The 18931-nt window shown below is 41.2% G+C and overlaps 2 protein-coding genes across 5 annotated transcripts in view; one reads left to right on the top strand and one right to left on the bottom strand.

Annotated features, from left to right (window-relative positions):
• Positions 1 to 3779, bottom strand: part of srd5a1 (steroid-5-alpha-reductase, alpha polypeptide 1 (3-oxo-5 alpha-steroid delta 4-dehydrogenase alpha 1)) — a 5532-nt gene extending 1753 nt beyond the window's left edge. For 3 of the 4 annotated variants that reach the window (XM_008421432.2, XM_008421433.1, XM_017307573.1), the window contains exons 1-3: positions 3325 to 3779; positions 2998 to 3164; positions 1800 to 1901 (exon numbers count right to left, since the gene is read on the bottom strand). In XM_008421432.2, coding sequence (XP_008419654.1) covers positions 1800 to 1901; positions 2998 to 3164; positions 3325 to 3635 — 580 coding nt within the window. In that variant the 5' untranslated portion in view covers positions 3636 to 3779. The remainder of the gene's footprint in view (positions 1 to 1799; positions 1902 to 2997; positions 3165 to 3324) is intronic. The other variant, XM_017307572.1, reaches the window with a different exon arrangement.
• Positions 3780 to 4692: 913 nt separating this feature from the next.
• On the top strand, positions 4693 to 14640 carry nsun2 (NOP2/Sun RNA methyltransferase 2). The gene is made up of 19 exons (XM_008421431.2): positions 4693 to 4956; positions 5454 to 5611; positions 5702 to 5806; positions 6305 to 6410; positions 6512 to 6583; positions 6693 to 6777; positions 6869 to 7061; positions 8347 to 8421; positions 8545 to 8675; positions 8772 to 8845; positions 8943 to 9073; positions 9966 to 10062; positions 10205 to 10389; positions 11031 to 11123; positions 11205 to 11340; positions 12387 to 12467; positions 13426 to 13564; positions 13803 to 13842; positions 13946 to 14640. Exons 1-19 carry the CDS (start codon positions 4891 to 4893, stop codon positions 14247 to 14249), a joined length of 2271 nt encoding a protein of 756 aa, XP_008419653.1. The 5' UTR covers positions 4693 to 4890; the 3' UTR covers positions 14250 to 14640.
• Positions 14641 to 18931: the final 4291 nt, after the last annotated feature.

Raw genomic sequence — 18931 nt, 5'->3', positions numbered from 1 at the left:
GGAGAGGAGAGGAGAGGAGAGGAGAGGAGAGGAGAGGAGAGGAGAGGACGGAACAAACAAAAAACAACCGCCTTGGAATTAAAAAACAAAAAACAAAAAAACAATATACAACTTTAACCAGGTTGCTGTTCTGGAAGACGGAGCCGGGCTGTTTGCACATTTACAGCGGCTCTCGTGATGTAAGGAGGCCGTTTTCCACCACTAATGTGAAATATGTTTCGTTGTGTAGATCAGTTGGACACCACATTTATTTGAGGATATTTGGAAGTTTTAGTTACATTATTTTAACACTTTTAAAGTCATTTTAATGTCTCCATTTTAGATACATGGATTTAAGACTTTTTAAGGACACCCTGATTAAGCAGCACAGACCAACTGAGCGCGAGCTGAGGAAAAACATTTATACAAGGCAGCAATGATCAGACACGGTGAAGTTAAATACAGTCCCATTTAAAATGATTCAAACTTCTGGATTCTTCAGTGTGTTTTCATAGCCACAAACTTCGGTGATTCTGTTTAGGATTTCACGTGAGCAACGCAAAGAAGTGAGGAAAATGATACAAGGTTTCCCCCAAATACTCACACTTTTCAGATTTTCTTTCCACTTCACAATTATCCACTACTTTGTAATGGTTTGTTGCATAAAATTACAAATAAACCGGATTAAAGTTTATAGTTTAAATGTGACGAAAAGGAAATCAATTAAAGCAAATAGACTCTCCAGGCGCTGTAGGTACCTCCTCTTGCCTTGATAGCTTCCAGTTAAAAGTAGCTTTGAGGAAAGTGCGACTCTAATCAGTCAGCTGTCGCTTTTGTTAATCTGCTATGTTTGTAATCTGCAAATAAAACTGAGCTCTCTCAAGTGAACAAAGTAATAAAGACATGATTTGCTGATCGGCTTTAACACGTCGGAGAGATTTTCACGGCCGTTTTCACAAATAACGCAATGTACCAGCAGCCCTCGTTTCTTAGCAACATTTTGACTATCTCTGGGAAAAAACATGTAATGAGATATTATTCTGTTTTGATTAGATGTAAACAGCATTACAGGACAGAAAATAAAATACACACACACACTTACACAAAACATTTTCCTTATAAAGAAATCTTGTTTGGAGCCATAAATCTTACACGAGCTTTTGAAAAAGAGAAAACTATCATTTCTGAGACATATTCCCCATCGGTCCACAATTTAACTTCTGTTTTCAGGTTTTAAAGTGGAGAAAATCAATACACTTTATTCTACAGGCTCTTTGTTTGCAGAAAATGATAAGAAAAAAACAGTTTTCCACATAACAAAGAATATCTACAAAATAATGTGACTCATAGTTGGAGGCACAACACAGCTAAAACCTGCATTTCTTATTATATACAATAGACAAATGCATTTATTGTGTTTCTTAAAATAATTTTTCATTCACCACAGCAACTACAAATTCCTATTAATATCTGAAAACCTTAAAACTGTCTGAGTATTTATTTATACTATTTTCTATACTGCCTGGCTCTTTACAGCATCAGTAAAATATGAAGATATGACGACTAAATTTGTCTGCAGTGACGTGCCTAAATAATTTTCCAAAAGAAGTTGCTAATACTTAGTTGTCACTTCTATTGGTGTTACTATAAATACTACAAAATGTTGTGAAGACATTTTAGCATCAGGTTTGGTGATTCTTTACCATTTTATCCAAAGGTATTAAGAGCAAACGGTAGAAGACCTGAAGAGCTGCGGTTTCTAGACAGTGTGACGGTAGGAAAACACTTCTGCATGGATCTGCTGAGAGAAAACACTTTACCTCGAGGGATCTTGTAACCCGTCTCGCCGGGTTTCCTCAGGTTCCTCAGGATGTGGTCAGAGTGGATGTTCATCAGCCAGCCGATCAGCCAAAGAGCAGAACCTGGAGACGGACCCAAAGCTCTGTCAGCAGATATTATCAATCGACGATCAACAGTAGGGTCGTACGGTTTCCTTCATTGCTGTTCTCGTGTTATCCTTGACGAAATTTTCCACCGCTTAGGGTTGCCAGGTTGGGCAGAGAACATCCTCGATCTTCAGAGGTCACTGTGACCAGTTTTGTTGATGACGCAAATGTTTTCTAGCCTCCCTTATCCGACCGCTCCCTGAGGGGGACGCGTCTGTGTCTAGATAGTGCAGAAGATTCAGCCTTGGAGAATGTAAATAGTACAGATAGGGAGAATGAGTTAATGATGATGGGATTGCAGGGCACATTTTTACAGAGTCTTATTTTTAAAAACCCATTTACCTTCCACTTGGATAACGGACACTACTTTGTGTTGGTCTATCTGTCACATTAAAACACATTCAAGTTGTAAGGTGACAAAATGTGAAGACATTTGCGAGTCATTTGCATTACAAATGTGCGCAAATCTTTGTATTCTTACTAATGTCAGAAAAAAACACAACTTCACAATTGCGGTGTTTCCATTAAATTAAATTAAAATTAAGTGTGAATAAGCTTTTTTTTATGCTTGGTGCTAGCCCTCACCATCTGTCAGCCATCAGAGGAGAAGTCGGCCTCAGCTACACGGGCAGCCATTTGGGGAAATTGTCATTTTACAGAAGAGCTGTGGATTCAACATGTTCGAATGACACTCAACGTTTTATGAACTTTGGAAAAATGTGAGAGCTTTGGTGGAGCAAGCTGAACATTGTACAAACCCCCCTGCGCCCCCCCAAAAAAAACAGACAAAAAAAACTACTTCCTGTCGTCCTATTCCTGGTTTCCAAGAGTAGTAACATCCGGTTGTTGACCACGTGACTCGGAAAAAAAGTGTTTCCATTGCAGTTCTACAACATACATCTATTTCAATAGGACTGAAAAACCACCTTACCCCAGCGCAACAACTTTTTTTTAAATCAAGTTTGTTCGAAATTGGCCTATTTTATTAATTGATTTTCGTAATTTCAACTCTCCCAATTCTACTGTTATTGGTTACTATGAAAGATTCGCTTATCAGATGGAAAACCCTCACCTGTGATGAAGCGTGGATGTGTAACCCAGTCTGCAGGGTACTCTGCATAGTGACTCAGGTATCGAACCTGCATGTAACCATTGTATATGCAGAAGGCAAAGGCCAGGGCGAATGAGGCGAACGGTGTTGCTTTACCCCCTCGAATTAAAAATGGATAAATAAGGGTTCTGCAAAAAAATAACAAATAATAATAAGGACGTGTTAGATATTTTACAGACTTGCACATTTATATAGCACACAAAGTTCCATACATGTAGGTAATAATATAAGTACAAGGACACAACTAACGTAAAGATTAAGTTTATGTAAAAGTTGTTGGTTACTTACCTTTGAACGTAGTGGCAGAGGAACATAGCAATGAGGAGCTGATTGGGTAATAGAGACGTTTTAGAGGAAGATGTCCAAAACACCAAACACAGAGGCAACAATAAGGAGGGCAGCTCCTGAATGAACCAGGCGAACTTCACATTAACAGGAAACCCATATTTGCTCGAAGCATACCTTCCGTATGGGACGTTTTGGAAAAGCAAACTAACGAATGTGAGGGCTGCCATGAAATACATGAAGTAAGCCATGCAGTCTAAAATATACAGCTCCTGCTCCTCCGAGGAGAACAGCCAGGACAGGAAGACGTCCATAGCAACGGAAAGCTGAACGATACCGGGTCAAAATGTATGATACTGCAGCTCCTGTTTAACTGGCTTACTTGCTGTCACGCAGAAAACGCAATGCCGACTGAGCTCACGAGAGGGACCGCCTCGAACCAATCACATTTCGAACCATAGTTAGATGCTGTTGACCAATCACAAAACTCAGTTTTGCATTGACGTTACTCAACTAGAAAATATGGCCCATATCATGCCATGAATATTCAATAATTATTTATTTAAATGCTGTCTAAGCCTGCCAACTATTTATGTTTCCATTATGAAATTAGCTTAACGTGATTTTATTGTTGCTGTGTACGTTTATAGCACTTTAACACGAAAGTTCTAAGTTATCCGTTGTGGATAAGCATGAATAATTAGCCAATCAGACAAAAGTGTTTCTTAAAAGCCCACCTATCAGAGCCACCTACGAGCCAGAGGCTTAGTTTCACAGGAGAAGCAGTACGTCAACGCGGTCACCATATTGTGAGGGGCAAGCTCGCCTCCAACAATGACAAAATATGTCATACTACTAAATGTGATCACAAAAAGTAAAAAAAAAAAATTATTTAGATCTTCATTTTTTGGTGGAAGGAAAAGCACGAAAATGGAATCTGACTAAAGCTATTATTTACCCCTGAAAAAAAAACAACTCCCGACCCCACTAGGGACAAGGGTGTAAGAAAATGGATGGATGGATAATAATAATACATTTAATTTATTTAGTTGTAGGTATTATTATTATTATTATTATTATTATTATTATTATTATTATTAGTAGTAGTAGTAGTAGTAGTAGTAGTAGTAGTAGTAGTAGTAGTGGTAGTAGTAGTGGTAGTAGTAGCAGTGGTAATAGTAGTAGTAGTAGTAGTAGTAGTGGTAGTAGTGGTAGTATTAGTAGTAGTAGTAGTAGTAGTAGTAGTAGTATTAAGCTTTACCTAAAACTCGGGACACACCGGCTTACTTATAAATATAAACACATTTTTTAGGCATATAAACGGCCCCAGTGCCCTGGAGGCGTGTCCTATTACACCTGGCAAATATTATGGCTACCTCGAATGGGTCCTGATTCACGTGCGTCACACAGGCAACACGTTCCATTGGTGATACCCAGCAGAGCAACACATCTCTTCCCAAAGGCTGCTGGTTGAAGATTTGTTTTGCCGAGTTTCAAGCCTCCTTTCCGTGCGCCCTGACTTCCACGTCGTTGCGTAGACTTTTCTCCAGAGTTCACTGCTGGTCCAGCATGGGGAAAAGAAGCCGACAGAGGCAGAAAAACCAGAATGCTAGCAGAGACGACAGAGACAACGCTGTAAGAGAGTCGCACTTCTGCTGTAGCAAATCCCGCTAATGTGTTTGGCTCAGTCAGGAACGATTTAACGGCGTTTAAAGTAAAACTACGCCGCTTCAGTGAACAGTAGAGATGTTTGTGGTTAGCAGGGTTAGCTAAACTTGCTGCAAGGACTGAGCAGCAAAAGTGGAAAGTTTGCTTTATATTTGCTATGTGTGTGGACAGTTTCTCACTCTGCAAACGTGGTTTTCTTCTTTAATTTAAGGCCTACAGTTAAAACTTCTTCTTTTTAATATCTACACGAGACATTGGAGACAATAATTTAGTCTTTAAAGACTTGCCAAGCAGTTTAAAGGTTTAAAGTAGGCTTGAAAGACAAATCTGACACGTCAAACGTCATATATGTCATCAAGTTTAATGCACATTTTTTAAGCAGTTGTATTTAAAAACCCTGCATGGTTTCATGCACTATTCAGAGCTTTTCCCTCAGCTCATAAACGGGCGTCCATATTTTCCAGGGCTGGGGAGCAGGCTATGCGGACATCATCAAGGAGAACAAGCTGTTTGAGGACTACTACAAGGAACAAGGGCTGATCCCAGAGGGAGAGTTTGACCAGTTCATGGAAGCCATGAGGGAGCCGCTGCCCGCAACCATCCGCATCACCGGATACAAGAGGTGAGCAGCATGCAGCTGAGGTCAACTTAAGGTCAACCTCCTGCAAAAGTAACAACAAATAATTATGTTTCTTTTTCCTACCATGTTCAGTCATGCTAAGGAGATCCTCCACTGTCTGAAGGAAAAGTACTTCAAAGATATTCAGGAGCTGGAAATTGACAGCCAGAAGATTGAAGCCCCGCAACCTCTCAGCTGGTAAGTCTTTTAAAAAAAATCCTGTAAAAGCTGTGAATTAGATTTTACAAGTTAAATTTGTATTTATGACAGATTTATTAAGTCTGTAAATCAGATTTTACACATTTAACCCGTAAAAATAGTAATTGGCCTATATTTAAATACAGGTTAGACCTGTGTTTATTGCAGATTTAACCTGTAACAAATACAGGTTAAATCTGAAAAATCTGCATGTTTTTACAGATTTGTTAAATCTGCACATCAGATTTTTACAGATTTAACTTGTAAAATCTGTAATAAACACAGATTTTACAGGTTAAATCTGTATTCATTAATCAATTGATTACAGGTAAAATGTGTATTTACCTGTGAAATCTATATTTATTACAGATTTAACCTTTATTCATTACCTGTATACTCTGTATTTATTACAGATTTGAGAGATTTAACCTATAAAATCTACAGTAAATAAAGATTTTACAGATTTAACCTGTGATAAGCCTAAGCTCTTCTCTCCAGGTATCCCGATGAGCAGGCCTGGCACACCAACATGAGCAGGAAGCTCATTAGGAAGTCTCCCCTGCTGGAGAAGTTTCATCAGTTCCTGATCAGCGAGACTGAATCTGTACGTTTTATTTTTTTCCTTCCCCCTGTTAATTAAAACATTTCATTAAAGTCCGCATCACTTGAACACCCCTCAGAACTTTGGTTAATGTTTCTTTGCAGGGTAACATCAGCAGACAGGAAGCTGTCAGCATGATCCCTCCTCTACTCCTGAAAATTGAATCCCACCACAAGGTAAACAAATATTCATTTCTAATACTGAATAGAGAGAAAAGTTGTTTTTCTCTTGTTTTCATCCATGTTGAAGTTATTCAGCTGTATTTCTAAACGCTTCCCTGTGCAGATCCTGGACATGTGCGCCGCTCCCGGTTCAAAGACGGCTCAGCTGATCGAGATGCTTCACTCCGACATGGACGTGCCGTTTCCAGGTGAATGCAGTTGTTAAAAAAAAAAAGAAGAAAAAATCAGTTCCCACTACATGTTCCAACTAGCATTTAAACCTCCGTCTCGGCCGCTCAGAGGGTTTCGTGATTGCCAACGACGTGGACAACAAACGCTGCTACCTGCTGGTGCACCAGGCCAAGCGCCTCAACAGTCCGTGCATCATGGTGGTGAACCACGACGCCTCCTGCATCCCCATGCTGCAGATCGACTCCGACGGCGGGAAGGACATCTTGTTCTACGACCGAGTCCTGTGCGATGTTCCCTGCAGGTCAGAGGACGCGTCCGGCTGGAGTTTTAGGTGTTTTACGATAAGCTGTAAACTGTGGACAAGAGCGGGGGTTTTGTACAAACACAGGAGACACAACAAGATAAGAAAAGGGGGGAAAAAAGGGTTGCTCACATTCAGCACCCACATTTGCATCAGTGCTTTGTATCCTGACTTTGCTTGAGCGATCTGCCTTAGCGTTGTGTTCAGCTTTGGGTTATTTGTTCTCTTAAAGCCAAGATTTCAGATGTGTTGAATCCAAAAAGTCACCATCTTGGAGAATAATTTGGTCATTCAGTAACAACCTACTTATCCCTTTTCCTGCTAGCTAAAACAGGAAAAGGAATCTGTCTTCCTTTTCCTGGAAAACTCGATTCCCCTTAGAGGATCGTTTTAGCAAGAGTGCTCACTGTTTTATTTTTTTGCATCTGTGTGTTGCCAATGAGCAGCCGCACACATTCATTCCACTTAATCCCACAAGAATGGTCTGTCATAGGTAAAAAATAAAAATTATTAATTGAGCTTCAGTTGACCATATTGGAAAATAGGAAATTACGAAAATAAATTTGCAAATTTTGAAAAATCTCATATTTTACACAAAAAGGTGTTCTTAGTTTTTTTTTTTTTTTTGGCTGTATCGCGATGGAACCACCATTTACGCATCATGTGAGTCACACAATCAGCAGCCAGATATTGCTAGAAGAAGACGGAAAGTGGTATAAGCATCCTGACGCGGGATGTTTTTTAATGACTTCTCACACGAAAAAACTTATTCATGTGTGATTTTTAATTGTGATGAAACGGCACCATCGCAAAATCATATTTTTTCGAATTTCGCTGGAATATCTACAGCGTTCTGCGCATGTTTGTAATGCAAGTGTTTTTTGCTAGGTGTTGAGCTCAGAAAAGTGTTTAAAAATTACTCATTTCTTCCAGAAAACAAAAGAAAGGGAGCATCACAATGAAGTTTACTCTTCAGGAAAAATAAATAGATAATTTTTGTGTTAATGGAGACAAGGCTCATTCTCCATTCAGGTATTTCCAAAGTAATTTTCCTTCTTTTTTTTTAAGATATGTCAGATCCTTTAGCCAAAACCAAACTGCAGTAGTTAGCAGAGCTGTCTGAGTTTGGTCGGCTCCAGAGCGGAGCCAAGAGGGACGCTGCCAAACTCAACAGGGGCAGGAAGGAAACCAGACACGAACTCATCAGTCTGCCGAAACCCGAACTGTCTGGAGGTTTTGGTTGTACAGGTCGATGTGTTGACGGGTTCTGCCCTGTGTTCCGCAGCGGAGATGGAACCATGAGGAAGAACATAGACGTGTGGAAGAAATGGACGACCAGCAACAGCCTGCACCTCCACGGGTGAGTCGGACGTTTTCTCAAGGAAGACAAAGCTGAAGTAGAAGAGGAAAGACCCGTTGGTGTGGTACTGATTTCCAAAGTTGGCACCAGTGCGTTACCTGTGTGTGTGTGTGTGTTTTGTAGGCTGCAGCTGCGCATTGCAGTGCGTGGCATTGAGCAGCTGGCCGTAGGGGGGAGGATGGTGTACTCCACATGTTCTCTCAACCCCATAGAGGACGAAGCCGTCATAGCGGCACTGCTGGAGAAGAGTGAAGGTAACAGACACTTTTCACATGTTTAGAGAAGTTTTTATAGTTTTTATATCCCTAAAAACAAAAAACAACCAAACCTGAAACTTCTCGTCACGGCAGGAGCGCTGGAGCTGGCGGACGCATCCGCCGACCTGCCAGGACTCAAGTGGATGCCCGGGGTTACTTCCTGGAAGGTACTGCGAAGTGTATCTGAATTATCATTATTATTTTTTATTTAAGAATTTAACTTTCAAAGTTAAGAATGAACTATATCTTGTTTTTGTTCTGTAGCTGATGACCAAGGATGGCCAGTGGTTCTCCGATTGGTCTAAGGTTCCAAACAGCCGCCACACTCAGATCCGTCCCACCATGTTTCCACCCAAAGATCCGGAGAAGCTGGCCGGGTTGCATCTGGAGCGATGGTACCAGTTCACACGCTTGCGTACGGTTCACTGGAACCTAGCAAAAACTCGGAGTCTGCTCCGTGTTTTTGCTGCAGCCTGTTGCAAAGCGTTAGCCTTCTGCTACAAGGTGCCGAACGCTTTAAAATGCAACTTCATAAAAAAAAACACTAAAACTTAAGATTCTTTAATTAGATGCCAAGTTTTCTCTGGCTGTAATTGAACAAAGTTATTCCCCCCAAATGTTGCCTTGCCATGTTGAACATGAGGCTTACAAAAGGTGCAAAAAGATTGATTCGACTCTCTATAATAGTGATGGTTTCATAAAAACATGAACAATCATGGTGTGGCAATAGATTAGAGGTGGACAATATGGACTTGGTTTTGTTGTAATGACAATAAACATAAGAACTATTACTGCCTTTTTGGGTAATGGCACACAGCAACTGCTTTTAGTGATATTTTCACATTTATTGATACTCTCACTGAACAAACAGTGGATAAAATTACAAAAACAAAGTCAGGGTGTCTAAGCAAAAAAACAACAACTCCAAAGTGATGTGAACATGTTTTATTCTCAAATATGGAGATGGCCGTATTCTAAAAACCTATAAATAAATAGTGTTACCTCTTGTTTTAGAATATCATAAAATCAATTATATTTCAGATTGGAAAACTTGCCGAACCTTGCTTGTTTTGTTTTTGTTGTATGACTTAAATCCCTTTGAGCAAATGAAAGTAATTGTATTTATTGCTTGAAGATTTATCAGATTTAGACCGTTAGAGGGAGCTGTTGCCTCACATTTTCAAAGCTTCTTTTGTCAGACCGGTTTACGGACGTCGTAGATTTCTGCCAGCAGGTGGCGCTCTAACAGTCACAGTTGAGAGTGATGTTTCTCTGTTTTATTGTCAGCATGAGGATTCTGCCTCATCACCAGAATACCGGAGGCTTCTTTGTGGCCGTGCTGGTGAAGAAAGCCCCCATGCCGTGGAACAAAAGACACCCCAAGGTGCTTCAGACAAACATCCGTTGATCCTAAACAAAACCCCACAAATACACACACACACACGACAACAACTACATAACGCGCCCGCTAACCTCAGCCAGGTTTCCTTTCTGTTCATTTTTATTTTTTCTTGCCTCGCCTGTAGCTGAGGAAGAGCGCTCCGACCCAAACCGGAGGCTCGCTGGCAGCAGACGTCCCCCGTCTTCTCCCCGAAGGCTCAGCGGAGGAGACGGAGGATGTCGGCCCAGGAGGCAGAGGAGACGGGGAGACGCAAACCGCAGGAGCTCCTCTGGCTCAGGAGGCTGCTGGTAAACAAGATGCTGTGTGTGGGTGAGTCCCGTTTAGCCAATAACCAAGAGAGAGATGTCCACTCTGATAAAATGACAAACCCAAATCTAATTGAGTTTTTTTTTTTTTTTATCAGCAATTACTAACTCTATATGTATAATCTTGGTGTCAAAATAAAGCTAAAACCCATGAGGATATGTCAGAAGTGTAAGCATTTTGATTTTTTTTTTTCATTGCCCACATTTATGTTCATCCAGTTTTAAGAAAACAATAAAAAATTGTTAAATTGAAGTGTATTGTTTGGAAATCCAGTATAAAAGGAACAATTGCAAGAAACTAAGGCACAGTTTTCTAAGAAATAAAAGTAAAACCGCCAAAATATATAAATTCTTTTGCTCTACCAGAACTCCCTACCATGTCTTTTTGATGTTTTTGACATTACTAGAACTCCCTATAGTGTCTCTATGATACTTTTTTTGTGGCACTACCAGAGCGCTCTACGATGTATTTTTGATACTTTTTTTGGCTCTACCAGAAGTCCCTACAATGTCTTTTTGATGAAGACTTCTGGTCACTGATGTTTGTCCCGCAGCTTCTCTAGCTATTGGTTGTAGATTGATTAATAAGCTTTATTAATTTTATATCTGAGGAACTATTAGAACAATTGTCTTTGTGTCTCTCAGACCTCCACCATCTAAAAAGCAGAGGCTGTTTGGCTATAAAGAAGACCCGTTTGTGTTCCTGACTGAGGAGGACCCAGTCTTCACCTCCATACAGTGAGCAACTCTTTAGATTCTGGGTAGAAATGGTGTTAGCATGTCGGTAAAACATGCTGAGCCCCCTCTCGTCTTCCTCAGATCGTTCTACAATCTGTCTTCTGACTTCCCCAAGCTCAACGTTCTCACCAGGACTCACGAGGGCAAGAAGAGACACCTGTACATGGTGTCCAAAGAGCTGCGCAACGTTCTGCTCAACAACAGCGAGCGCATGAAGGTGTGTGTTTTCTCTTTCTCTCTCTCTGCTCCCTCCTCCAGGCAGCTGTGTCTTTGTCTTTTTGTTTTTGTCTGTATAAGTTGAGTTATATTATGATGAGGGAGACATTAAAAGCCTGATGCATTAGCGGCTCATTCTAGGAGAAAAAATATATCTGGTATTGATCCGCTCTGTTGTGCACTAAGCTGTTTTATCGCAGCGATGCGTCACTTTGGCCTTTTGCTCAGTGTGTCGCTCCGGGTGTGTGTGAGTGTGTGTCTTTGTGACTAAAGCAGCACAAACAGATGGGACCCTCTTCTGTCCCAAATCCCTCTGGTTCTCTACCCTGTAACACCTGCTCAGGTTGGTGTGTGTGTTTTGCAGATGAATACAGATTCAGAGAGGGAGAAAGAGAGAACTCCTCACTATTCATATTATGACGCGGCTTTTCTTTCCCCTGAACATCCTAAATACTTCTTAGTAGCTCTGAGGTTGGTTTGTATGTAGCAGAAAAACGATAGATTGTTTTTTCAATTGATGTGTGTCTTTGTCTTTCTGCTCAGCTTTCATTTTCTGTCTTTCTTTCTGTTCGTTTTTCAATTGACGTCTTTGCTCATTTTTCCGATCCGTTCATGTCTGTCTTCCTGTTTTCTTGATCCATTGAAATTTACATCTGCATAAATCCTGCTGTTAGTTTGCACGATCAGAGTACGTCCACCATTATCAGTGCTCTCATCACTGCCACAACACACATCCATCTACTTGTGGTTCTGATCTCTTGTAGAACCCAATGTGACCAGTGAAGAGCCTAGAAACTAAAAGAGTCTCATTTGTTGCTGCAGTTGTTCCACCTATCTGTCTTTAAATTGGGAAGTGGATTTTTGAGATGTATCATTTAAGATTGAAGTTCATTACAAAATAAAGATTTTTTTTTGGACTTTTCCCATAGTAGCTTAATGCAATGTAATAAAATGAACAACTTGTCTTATTATGTAATCCGTTTGTGCAACACCTCTGTGGTGGTTTTGTGTCGGCCTCACTCATCTCTGTTTTGCTTTTCTTCTCAGGTCATTAACACCGGGGTGAAGGTGTGGTCTCGCAACAGCGATGGAGAGGAGTTTGGCTGTGCCTTCAGGCTGGCTCAGGAGGTAAACACAGGCACACACACACACGCACACACACAGAGTGCTTTTTATAGAGGCCATTCGTTGGCAAGTTGCAATTACCCTTGTCAAATTTCCACGGTGACCCACCAGTGTTTTCAAAGAACTTTCAACTTTTTCCAGAGTGAAAATGATTCATTGATCTGAGCCTAAATAACCAGCTTTCCAGAAAACTGAACCCACATTCATTTATGTTTTGTCGAAACCCAGTTTACAAGGCTTGTAAGAGTGCTTGAAATGTTGAAAAAGCTTGAACTTCACTGAGGTCTTTTTGAGGTTTGGAAAGTGCTTGGTTTCTTTATCAAGTCCTGGAAACTGTACAGTTTTGTAATAAAGTACAACATATGCTTTGCACTGTGCTTCCCTACCAAGATGAAGCTATGTAAACTATGGATAACGGTAATAACTGATGTCATATAGTAGTGAACAGAAACACGCACCGTCTTAATGACAAAATAAGAACTGCAGTAATTGTTTCAAATAATTAGCTTAAAGTTTTTCCACATTTGAAGCATATAAACCTATTATAGTAGTGTTTTCTATGAATCTCTTATTCTGCATTTTGAGCTAAATTCTCAGACTTCTCTTTTGATTTGGTGTTAAATACTGATTAGGTCATATATTCAGATATTTTATCATTAATTTAGATTTGGAACTTGACCTTGAATGCTGTCTTAGTATCAAACGACTTTACCAAAATATTCAGACCGTCTCATTATCGTTCGTCTTTAGATCCAGTTGAATGAATTTCTTCACAACCTCTCTTATCAGACTGTGTTTTTTTTTATTTTTTTTATTTTAAATGTGTGTGTGTGAGAGACGTTTCAAAACATAACATTTAGTTCCAAGTTTGAAAATGTACCTCAAAAAGTGCTTGAATTTTACCTTGGTGAAAAGTGTCCGAACCCTGATTGACTTCACTATCCACCTTTGACCTTCTCAGGGTATCTACACCCTTCAGCCGTACATTCGCTCCAGGATAATCAGAGTGAGCGTGGAGGACATCAAAGTGCTGCTGACGCAGGAGAATCCCTTCCTCAGCAAGCTGGAGGACGACGCGCACGCTCAGGCCAAGCAAATGGGTACGCTCTGCCAAGTTCACGCCGTACCTACTAGCTGCTTCTAAAATACAACGTGTTCCTCTTCCGTCCTCCTCACAAAAAAAAAAAACCCGCTGACGCGGCATAAGGTCCTCAGGTTCTAATTAAAAGTAGCGAGCCTGGTTAGAACTCCTCATGCAGGTATAGAAATAGACTCTGAAATGATCCTCTATCGCTTTGTAGTCATTAATCATTGTTACGTAACCGTCTTTCTCCGCAGGAATGGGCAGCATAGTGTTGAAGTACATCCCAAACCCAAAGTAAGCCGTCTAAATCTTCGTCTTTACAAAACGTATGTTCAAAGTGAAGTCGTGGTTTGTGGCGCTCATACCCCCTCTAACCCTGTCCTTTTCTGTTCGGCAGCAACCCCTCTGAGCCTCAGTGTCCCATCCAGCTGTGCGGCTGGAGGGGAAAGACGTCCATCCGAGCCTTCGTCCCCCGCAACGAGCGCTTCCACTACCTGCGATTGCTGGGCGTGGAGGTGTTCAGAGACAAGCAGGGCCTGGGGCAGAAGAGCAGGGACGGAGCCAAGGAGGAGGCAGCGGCCACAGCTGCCGCAGCGGCGGCGGAACAAGAGGGAGAGTTGGACAACGGTGATGAAAACGGATCACTGGAACCACAGATCGAGGGTGGGAACAAGGAGAGCAACAACAGCAGCAGCAGCTGAAAGACACGAAGGACGCCGTGACAGACTGATGACTGATTGGAGCTCTACGTGTCCAAAAGAGCGTAACGTGCCTCTGGTCAACCACAAGACCAGCTTCTTCTCAGTTATGAACTCCTTTGGGAGGTTTCATTTCAGCTCCCCTTCAGGAGTTATATTTTTAGTTCAATGATTTGTATTATTATTTTTTGTTCTTTTACTAAACATAATTCGCTGATAAAGTGGCTGTTTTTTTCCCCCCTTATTTTAGATACCCACAAACTAATGTAATCATAAGTTCAAAGTTGATTAAAAATGTTGATATGCTTTTATTTATTTTTCATTTACACAATGAAAACGGGCATTTGCACAATCTCTAATCCTACCAGCCTAATAAAGGTGAATTTCCAACTGTAGGTTTAGTCTCTGGAAGAAACCTACCTATCTAGTAACGTTGCCATTGTCCAAACAACTGGACGCCATGGCTTTCAACCGGAAAAAAATTATGCCGAGACTGACCCTCAACGCAGAGGCATTGACGCATCATGATGTCTGCTCCAGTCTGTTGTGGTAAAGTGCCAAGCTCTAAATCCATGTTCTGACCCTCATGTGGTTAAGCTAGTGTCGCCTGTATCTGTCGTTCCTCTAGCCCAGTGTGTTGAGCCCATCATTCCAAGAGGTCCCAGGGTCTTCCCAGGCTAGATAGGCATCCAATCTTTCCTCATAGTGGGACGTCCATGTAAAACCTCCAAAGGGAGAGACCTAGGTGGAGTCCTGATCAGATTCGTGAACTAACTGAACTGATTCGATGCAGAGAAACACCAACTCTTATTTAACCTTCCTCTAAGAACAACAGTCCTCAACACATCTCATGGTTGATTCCAGCCACGCTCACTTCAGCAACTTGTCTGGGGTCTCATTCTTTTGGGTACGATACACAGGTCAGAACCACAGAAATGTGCAAATTGAAATTATGAAAATAAATACGCTTAATGGAAACAAGAAAATTTAAGAAAAACGAATGTTTTTTTTTCAATTAAAAATGTATTTTATTGAAAAACCATTTTCAGCCATATCGAAACACTTTTTCCACATCACACAAATTACATGATCAACAGCCGGATGTTACTGCTGGCGAAGAAGATGACCGGAAGTAGTTGGAGGATAATTTGGTTTTATGTTTTATTTTTTTGGAGGTGGGGGAACAACGAGAAACTTATTCTAGAGCTCTCACAGCATTGCGTGGTTAAAAAAAAGTTATTTGAACGTGTTGAATCCATTGCTTTTATGAAATGTCGTTTTCCTTCAAATGTCGCATACCTAACCGCTGCCAAGTATAAGACGTTGGTCGCTCCAACGGCTGAATAAGACAGAGATCTGATCGCTGATCATGAGTGCGTGCGCCGAATTATGAATATATCTCAGGTAAGTGTTTGTTTTAATTTAATTCCTTATTTAATTGAGAAATTGTGTGTGTTTTTTAACAGAATATAGATGACAATTTTTTTAACATTTGCAACGGAAACGCGACTAGTATTCCGCCATTTCGGTTGAACCCAACGCACGAGACGCCATAGCGACAGCAGCGAAGCTACAAAATTTGAACATTTTTCAACTTTATTGTGTCGCCAGAGCAAGCCTATCACGAAATTAAACACGATTGTCACCTCAACGCGCAAGTTTAGTAATAAATTGATGGAGAGGGAGCAACGTCACAGTGGCCTCCTACATGTTGAGGCCGTAAAATGGAGGTTCTCGCTTGGGGTTGAAGCATGGGGTGGCCTCCTGGCCATCAAGGGGTAACGGTTTGGACCCGTTACCTCTTGATGCAAAAAGTGGGTATGCATATAGGAGCGCACTACTAACGAAACCGTGTTTTCTTTTGTTTTTCTGGCTTGAACAGGCATGAGGCTGTCATTCGCGCACTCAAAAAATAACTGTTCTTATACCAGGCAGTTTCAGGTGTAAATGAATGTAGATGTATAGAGTTGTGACTGGCATGGTAGTTGACTGTTGCAGCTGCTATAGCAGTTGGCCGTTAACTTTTGTGCCAGACGTAACCCGATGTTGGCTAAGTGAAAGACAGCTGATGAATAGTCATCACAAGGCACTCTGCAATACCAACATGTAAAGATGTCTCCAATTCTATACAGTTTGGGCACTTCTAAAGTGTCCACGCTTTGGCCTGACCCCTCCTGTTTAATCGTCTCAAGGTTGTTCAGTTTCCTTAGAGTGCAGATAAAAGGGAACAAATTTCAAGGAAAAATAAAAACTTTCAGCATCTCATATCTTTGCCGCATCCTGTCAGCGGTTTCCACGGCATCGTCGCCACACTGGATGGATGGATGAATGGATGGATGGATGGCTGGCAGTGTCTTGCTCTTGTTTATTAGCTCGTCCTACTGCCATAACAACAGCTGTCATGACAACAGGCCCCCTCAACCTCTCTGCGGCGATAGGAGAGAACACAGGAGGACAGAAAGACCACAGAGAGCATCCTGTACTCTTTCACGCTCTCTTTCTTTCTGCATTTATCTGCTTTTTGTGTGGTCGGTCTGGTGTTTGTTTTGTTCATCTAACGTGTGAAAGTGTGGCTCTGGTGATTCAGGAGAGCAGCTGTCATGTCGAGTACCTTTGGCTTCGACAGGTCTGTCTTGAGAAGCAGAGTTCTGAGAACAGAAGAGTCTTTACCCAGTGATAAACGTCAGAATTGAGCAGCAAGGTAACTGACCTTATGACCAATTCTTACAAAGTAATGCAAAGTAAACTGCATATTTTGTCACACTACATCTACTTTACTGTTTGGCATGATTCACCGTAAACAATACCCAACCGTCTCAGTACTCTCAGGATACTGAACTTGACTTCATAACTTGGGATTGTTCTGCTTGACAGTTTGAACAGTAGCATGTGAAAAGTTTACATTTTGGAACATTGTTTTATAACCCAAGTCTTACATCTCCACAACTTTATTCCTGACCTGCTTGTTGTTTAAATCTGGAAGTTGTGAGTGAATACTTTGAGGAACCTTACTGCAGTCAAAGCTGTGAGTCTTTTGGGATATGTCTGAACTAGCTTTTGCAAAACAGCCAAAACTCAGTTAGATTCAAATCGTAACCACAGATTCTCAATTGGACATAGGTCTTTACTTTGACTGGGCCATCCTAACACTCAAATATGCCGTCATCAGAACCGGGGGGAGGAGTGGGGAGTGTTTAAAGTGTGGCAGAGCTAGCATCCCCCTTAGAGAGCAAATTGACAACCGTGTCCTGTCTGACGATATTACTGCTATTATTTCTGTAAATGTTTTACCGTTGCTTGGGGTTGGGCAACTATTAAGTTGCTATTAAGCAACGGTAAAACATTTACATTTAATTTATGCAAACAAAAACAAAACGGGGCCTAAAGACAGGTCCTAGTGGTAAAATGAACAACATCAAGGTTTGGGATATTAAACACAAACCGCTCCTCTCCGTTATTCAACGCCAGCACTTTTATAACAGCGCCCCCGGTGGCTGGTTGAATAAACTGATTATAGGTGTGGTGAAGTTGGCTAAATGTTGCAGTTTGTTTTTTTTTCTTCGTGTTGTGGAAAAGCCCTGATCTAAACAGTTTTACTAGAGCGTTCTGTTGGGGGTATGTTTTAGGATCTTTCTCCTGCCGGAAGATGAAACTCCAACTCAAGTCTTTTGTATCCTCTAACATACTTTCTTCAAGAATTACCCTGTACTTAGCTCTATTCTTTCCGAAGAAAAACCCCCAAAAACAATCCATCTTGCCGCCGATACCATGTTCCAGTGTGTTAAGGCTGATGTGCAGTGTTTGGTTTCCTGCCACACTTTTGCATGTAGGCCAAAAGGTTTAGTTTTGATCTCATCTGACAGGCCAGATGTTGAAAGGTAAAACATCTGCCACAGTCTCAGGTCTTCAGGGTTCTTCTCATCAACCTTCACTAGCCTCTCTGTTCCTGCTGCAGCAAAGCGTCCCCCACTCCGTCATGCCTTTTAGGGTGATAAACGCTGATGGTTTCCCACCACACACAGCGTTTGCATGCAAGCCAGGTCCTATTTCACTCTTTATCAAACATTGATGCTTGTGGCTGCAACACACACGACAGCTGTGTTTCCATTCTCCGTATAATTCTGCAATTTGACATTTCGCGAATTAACTCGCTTAACGGGAACGTGCCAATTTAAAAAAACTAATTTTTTGATAAAAAGTTTTGAATGAGTTGGGAGTTTTTTTTGTTGTTGTTGTTTTGGGGGCTTTTTGTTTGTTTTGGCCGTATCAAAATTGGTTCATTTAGCAAAACTGCAACAGAAACCATTTTTTCCTCATCACACGAGTCACATGATCAACAACGGGATGTTGTCGTCGGCGCAAATCACGAAGAAGATGACGACAGGAAGTAGTTGGAGAATCACAGGGCGGCATTACTTTTTTTAGAACTTGTCGCTTAGACAAACTTATTCCTGTTTGATTTCAAACTGCGTTTCTTATTTAACAGAAACACTGCACTTGCAAAATGTAGTTTTTTCAGCATATGCATAAATGTGTTTGATTAAAATGAATGGAAGTCAAAGTCCTCAGTTGGACAGGACAATTTGCGTGTGCATGTCTGAGTTATTACAGCTCAGCCAATCTTTGTGTGGTCATAGTGTGTGTGTGTGTGTGTGTGTGTGTGTGTGTGTGTGTGTGTGTGTGTG

The sequence above is a fragment of the Poecilia reticulata genome, linkage group LG11 (assembly GCF_000633615.1).
Source record: "Poecilia reticulata strain Guanapo linkage group LG11, Guppy_female_1.0+MT, whole genome shotgun sequence".
NCBI lineage: Eukaryota > Metazoa > Chordata > Actinopteri > Cyprinodontiformes > Poeciliidae > Poecilia > Poecilia reticulata.
Note: the sequence above shows the minus strand (reverse complement) of the source record. Positions and strands in the feature narration are given on the sequence as shown.